Below are 6,628 nucleotides of genomic sequence, written 5' to 3'. Positions count from 1 at the left end.
TTTTTCATTTAGCACCTTCTCAATTTCCCCATCCTTTTCATCAAACCAATCATGATGTTTGCAAGTGTTCTGACTCAGATGAGCAAATGCAGTGCTGTACTCCAAATCTCTGAAAGCTGCCTACTCCTTTTCTGCTCCACTGTTGCCATCTTTGTGTTGGCTCAACTTTCCCTCCAAGTTAGCAACAAACTGTTCCTGCTCAGAGAAGCATTCTAATCTATTTTTTTTCATATGTTGGCATTTAGTATTTAAGTTCAAGAACAGGTTGTGAAAGGGGTGGGTGTGGGAGGGCCTAGGGGAGAGGGAGGGAGGAGACAGGGAGATGAGAGTCTCTAGTCTGTATCTGCTCTAGACGAGGTTGATCCTGATTTCTCAGCCTTGGTCCAGGGCATACAACGAAGCACGCGATAAGATGAGGTTGGGGGGTACAGGTTTAGGAAAACATGGTGGGAGTGGGGGTAGCCAGAGTTACACATCCAACCAGAGGTGGGGGTTGGGATTCTCCTTGGATCAGCAGCACTTCTTTTTAGGAATTGAAGCATAGTGATCAGTTCCATCCCACTTATTTCAGCTCTTACAAAACATTCTTGTAGTTAAAATTCTTTGTGCTAAAGAATTCTTTCATCGCTTCTCTAACTTCTTGTACTTTGCTTCTAGTTTCTTTGAATATGCATCCAACTTGTAACCTGCCTGCTCAAGAGCTGCTCCTTGCTCCTCAATTAGAGTGATCTGATCCAGATAAGGCTGAAGGGCTGCATATTTCTGGTTTAAGTCCTTTAGGTTTCTACTTATGTTTACTGCAATATCTTTCATTTCTAGATACTTCAAGCTAGTCAGTTTGTTCATATTTTCCAGAAGTTTATAGTCTTCACTGGTAGCTGTGAGCTCACCCATCAGGTACGTGGCCATTTTGGAGAACACGTCCTGGCACAGCCCAGTGATATCTGCCTCGGCGGGCTCCGTGGCCTCCTCCACCGTCTCCACCACAGCATCATCTAGGCCAGGGAAGGGAGGTAGGAGAAAGGATGGAGGGAAGGATGGGATGGGGAAGAAGGCAGAAAGGGAGGGAGAAGGAGGGGAAGGGAGACAGGCAGGAGTGGAAGGGAAGGGAGAAAAGGGGAAGGGTGAACAGTCTGAGAAGAAGATATAAAGGGAGTACCACTCTAATCTAATGACATTAATTCTTCTGGTAGTGTTTTTGTCTTGGTGCCTCTGCTTTTGTTGAATGTGAATATTTAACTTGGAGAGGATAAGTCCATGATCAGTCCAGCACCCTGTTACACATATTGACTTCATTACTCTCACATCGTATCTGTTTCTTCTTCTTACAATCACATAGTCTATTAAATGCCAATGTTTGCTTCAAAGGTGCATGCACAAAGTTTTATGGCATTTAGACAAATGGAAGACAGTGTTAGTGATGAGAAGGTCATGAGAGGTACAAGTCTTCAGTAGTAAGTGACCATTGCTCCTGCTGCTTCCAACTCCATTCCTCCCTAGGACTCCCTGACAAGTCTGGCAGTCAGAGCCTACTCTAGCATGAAGGTTACCCAAAATTATAAGCTTGTTCTCTTTTGGCACATTGGTGATAAGGGTCTCCAGGTGTTCATAATATTATTCTTTGTTCTCAGCAGAGTTCATCAAAGTGGGAGCATAGGGACTGATGATGGTGGTATGGCATTTTCATGCAAGCGGCAATTGCATTGCCACAGGTCTGTCATTCACTCCTTTTAGTAGGCATACCAGCTTGTTGACTAGATTAGTTTTGATTTGCAAAACCTATACCAGCTTCATGGCATTCCCCTTCACTGTGCCCACTCCAGAAAAACATATACCCAGCTTGAACTTTGGTAAGCTGGCCTTCATTTGCCAGCCTTATTTCACTCAGGGCTACCATTTGGAAGAGATACCTACTCAGTTCTGTCACAATAAGAGCTGTTCATCTATCAGGTCTACTGGATTTTGTGTTGTCTATAAGTGTGTGCACATTCCATGTACTGATGGAGTGTGGAATCATCTTTGCAGAACCTTCTGTACATTATTTTTGTGTTTCGACCATGGGTTGGTATCCCAAACAGACAATTTTTAGGGCACCTTTTTGAGCCCCTTCTTCATACCAGGAGGTAAGTACTGCAATGCTTAAAAGAGTGCTCAGACCCCCATGAGTCTACCAAATCCCACTGCTGCTTCCAGCAAGAAGATGACCCTATGGCTTGGGCCACCTGTGTGCAGGGTTGTGACAGCTCTCAGTGTATCCACACCTGCTACTTCATCACTTGCTTGTCCCCACCAGGACTTTGAAATAGATAAACATGGAAAAATGGTATGGGTGATGTCTTTTAATTCATGCTTAAATTGTATTTAAGTAAGGCAGAGTTCCATGAAGTCATTGGCCTCACTCTCCCTTCCAGAGTCATCACAGTCTAAGTGCAGGACATACTCAGGATGTCTGGTGATAGCTCGAGATGCACTGGATCATACAGCTGCCTTCATGGCTGTTAGAACAAATGGTTCTCATCTGCCTGTTCCACCAGGGGAAGTCTTCACATGCATAGGGTAGACACCCTGCCCGACTCACTAAGTTACCCTCAGTTACCCTCAGCCTGGTTTAGCCCAATTGCTGAAACAGTTAAATCGTGTGGCTTCCTAGAGCCACAGGTGAGAGTTAGGTGGACAGCAAAGATGGAAAGCAGCCCTGAAGAGGGCTGGGTAGCCTTCGCACCAAAGGTACTAGTCTTCCCTAAACACACCTGCACCTCCACAGCAGGAGTTTTAGAACTGCTCTCACAGAACACAAGGGAGGACCACAAAGGTGGAAAACAATGGTGGCGAGTGTGCCCAGTTTCCACCTGCACAGGGAACTCATTCATGCCCTGGGGGTGGTCAGGACAGTAGTGAACAGAGGGGGCCACATCATCTGCAAACTTTCTTCCAGTAGCTGAAGTTGAACAAACTCTCTTCTCTTTCCTCCTTCTACTTGTTTGAATACTCTAAGTCTGCTATTTCAGCTGGGTATTTGCTGTCTTCAATAGTACTTTAAAACCAGCTATTTCTAGATTAAAAATAAGATCTAGCTTAATTTTTTGAGTCACAACTGTCTTTAATTGCACAGAGAGAGTACAGATGGAGAGGGGCACAAGGGGCTATTTTCAATATGCACAATTTAAATGGATCTACTTCTCTGGACAAATGTTATGAAGTTCCCTGAGGGCTGGATGAGCTACATGAATGGGAGAGGGTGGTATGGTGAGGATTGTTTAAAATCTGTATTCTTAAACTGACAAGCCCAAAGAAAGATTCCTGTGGAGCTAAGGATCACAATTCCTAAGCTAAAAACTGTTTGTATGCAGGGTGAGTGTCCATAAATTCACTGTGCCATAGACAATCCAGATCCAGCCTAGGGAGGAGAAGGTGTTCCACAGGCATCTGTTCTAGGCCACTGCCCTAAGCAGCTAGGTGGCACCATAGCACATCAAGCACCAGGCCTCGAGTGAGGAAGACTCATCTTCTTAAGTTCAAATATGGCCTCAGATACTTACTAGCTGTGTGACCCTGGGCAAGTCCCTTAACCCTGTTTGCCTCAGTTTCCTCATCTTTAAAATGAGCTGGAGAGGGAAAGAGCAAACCACTGCAGTATCTTTGTCAAGAAAACCCCATATGGCATCCCAAAGGGTCAGACATGATGGAAAGGACTCAACAACAAAAGCCCTAGGCAAAAACCTTGAGCTCCTAGTTTTCTGTACAAGGTGGGAGGCTCAGGCAAAACCTCTAGCATTGAACAGGAAGGAAGCAGTGCAGAAGGCAGTGATCAAAGGGACAGGCAAGCCCCAGAGTGGGTCCACTGGGAAGAAAAAGGCATGTACTCAGAGGAATCATCTCCCACTTCAGTCAAGTGGACTCCACAGTGACACCTGCTGGTTGCAAAATGAGGACCTCATCCTGTGATTAGTGTGGATTTTTATATTTGAGTTTATTTTTTTCTGTTTGAAAGCTTAAATACTACTATAATTCTTCATTTTACTTCTTTTAAATCAGTTTCTTGCATTATTGGTGTATGTATTTAAGATGCCTGTATTCTAAGAATTTTAATTCTTTGTGAATTTGAATTTTGTTTCCATTTTATGAAAATTCATTTTTTTCTACATCTTGAATTTAAAGTTAAATTTAATTCAACACTGGCCACATTTGGGGAAAATGGTTAGATACTGAATTTTCTTCTTAATTTAATTTTTATTTTACTAGAGTTTTTCTTTTAATTTCTTCAACTGTTGATACACAAATCTCATTTATCCCCTACAGAATTGTAGAATCCATTTCTAGAAAAATCCCTTTGTCTATGGATGGATGAACTCAAAGACCATCTCATTAGCCTGTTGGTTAACAGCATAACCACAGAGAGCAAAACCTGGGATTGTTTTTTAGCCAGCCAAGTGCTTCTTAGAATTGAACTGGCATGGTATCTATTACTAGATTCTTACAATGGGAAGAAAAAAAGAGGAAACTGTCAATTGTCAATTGACTGTTCCAGGTCAATTGTTTGCTCAGATGGATTTTACCAGTTTGAGTGAATATTCTAAGGCATCTCTGGGGCACCCATCACTTTTGAAAGAATGATGGAGAAAGGAGATGGAAGAACTGTTCCTTTAGACCGTAAGCTCCTTGAGGACAGGAGCTGTCTTTCTGTTTATTAATTGTATCTCTAGTAGTACACAATAGGCATTTAATAAATGTTTATTGAATTCGATTGGAATGGACAATGTCCTAAAGCTTTCAGTTGATAAGTTTCTGTTTTTTAGAGTCTCTGTAAAGTATGTGGGTCACACAGTATTGCAATGAGGTGTGAGCACTGACCACAGAAGATAGATTGTTGGACTGAATTAAATGCCTCATATATGTGGAGTAGCTAAAGAAAGAGGACCAGCTCTGTTCCCACCTTAAGGAAGTCTTCAGTTTGATGGGGAAGATCTATTCCACACATGAAATGTATGTGCAAAGAAACAGAATTTTAAAATTAAACACTCCAAGCATGTGACAAGTCACAAGTGGAGAGGGCCTTTATGCATATGGGCTCCCCTTTAAGAAAAAGTACTATTTTCAAAAGCTAGAAATTACAAAATAGATAAAAATCTTTTTGACAAAATGATTCTTAATTTTACAAATCATTTTGTGCAGAAAGAGCTCCACTTTGCAAGGAAACTATTTTTTAACAAAAAATTTAAATGTATACTTTTCAGCAACACATATACTGTCTGAAGGAAAGCACGTTTGAGTACGTAGATGCTAGAAGGAAGGATAGAGAGGTATTAGAAGAGTTGGGATGCCTTAGTCTGGTAAGACTTCAGGAAGAGGTCAGTCTGGAGCAGCAAGGACCTAAGATTGACCAGATGTCCTTCAATGCTAAAGACAATAAAAAGAGCTTTGAAAAAAATGTTGGAAGCAACAGGAAGATCAAAAAAGGGAAGAACTATTGGTTGGGATGTATAGGATAATAATAAATAATGCAGAAACATCTACTCAACTTTTATTTCTGTTTTCTTGATGTGAAGTATAGCTTTTGGACTGGGAAGGCCATAACAAAGATTGTTAAAAGAGAGTTGAACCCCAAGATGAGATAGTGAGAGCATCTAAGTACCCTCAAATGAGTTTGCCACCAAGTCTGAATGAACTATATCCCAGGAAACTAAAAGAGCTTGTGAATGTGACTACTGAGCCAAGGTCAGTGATTTTTGAAAGATTGTGAACAGGTAAAAAGAAAAACTAAAAAGCAATTTGGAAGAAATTGGATTTTGCCCAGCATCTCCTACTGTATACCACAGTAAGCTCCAAATGGATATGTGACCTATATGTGAAAGGTCATATCACAAAAGAGAATGAAAGGAGGCAATACCTCTCACAAGTATGGACAAAAGGATAGTTCTTGACCAAACAAGGGACAAAGAGGGCCACAGGAGATAAAATGGACAGTGTTGATTCCATAAAAGTGAAATGATTCCATACAAAATCAATGTAGCTGAAACAGAAGAAAACTAGTTAACTATAAAAAAAATTTTGTAAGTTTATTTTGAAAAAGGTCTGGTATCTAAGATATATAAGGAACTGATTCAAACAGATTAAGAACAAGAGTCATTCTCCAATAGATAAACAGGCAATTCACAACAGAAGGAAAGCAAGATATCAATAACCATATAGAAATGATATGAATCTCTAATCAGTTGTTAAGCTCTAACAGTACAGTTGTTCTTTTCCTTTAATTCATTCCATTCTCTTCCATTCTCTATCATCCTGATGAGGGTCAAGTCTTTCTTCCTCAACCTTAGATCCCTTTCTGTCCCATAGCAGTCATCCCATGTACAACCCTGGCATTATCCTCGACTTCTCACTCTCTCTTATCCCACATCTCCATTCAGTTACCATCTTGTTGGTTCCAACTCCACAACATCTCTCACATGTGTCTCATTTCCACTTACAAATCCATAACTCTATTTCAGGCTCACATCGCTCTTAGACTGTGGCAATAGACTACTAATTGGACTCCTTGCCTCAAATCTCTTCCTTCTCCAATCTACATTCCACACAGCTATCAGAGTAATATCAGCCCACATCACTACCCTACTAAAAAAAGTTTCAG

General features: G+C 41.2%; 1 protein-coding gene across 1 annotated transcript; it reads right to left on the bottom strand.

Moving 5' to 3' along the window:
* Positions 1-621: 621 nt before the first annotated feature.
* On the bottom strand, positions 622-2,870 carry LOC118836434 (biogenesis of lysosome-related organelles complex 1 subunit 2-like). Its single transcript, XM_036743734.1, has 2 exons — positions 2,723-2,870; positions 622-995 (listed from the first exon to the last, which is right to left on the bottom strand). The coding sequence occupies exons 1-2, from the start codon at positions 2,868-2,870 to the stop codon at positions 622-624; spliced, it is 522 nt and encodes a 173-aa protein (XP_036599629.1).
* Between the last annotated feature and the right edge of the window lie 3,758 nt (positions 2,871-6,628).

This window comes from Trichosurus vulpecula, chromosome 2 (assembly GCF_011100635.1).
Source record: "Trichosurus vulpecula isolate mTriVul1 chromosome 2, mTriVul1.pri, whole genome shotgun sequence".
Lineage (NCBI taxonomy): Eukaryota > Metazoa > Chordata > Mammalia > Diprotodontia > Phalangeridae > Trichosurus > Trichosurus vulpecula.
Note: the sequence above shows the minus strand (reverse complement) of the source record. Positions and strands in the feature narration are given on the sequence as shown.

Coding starts and splice junctions, on each gene's coding strand:
- LOC118836434 (XM_036743734.1), bottom strand. CDS start 2,870: ATGAATGAGTTCCCTGTGCAGGTGGAAACTGGGCACACTCGCCACCAT. Junction 996..2,722: donor AGGGAAGACTAGTACCTTTG/GTGCGAAGGCTA, acceptor TCCCTGGCCTAG/ATGATGCTGTGGTGGAGACG.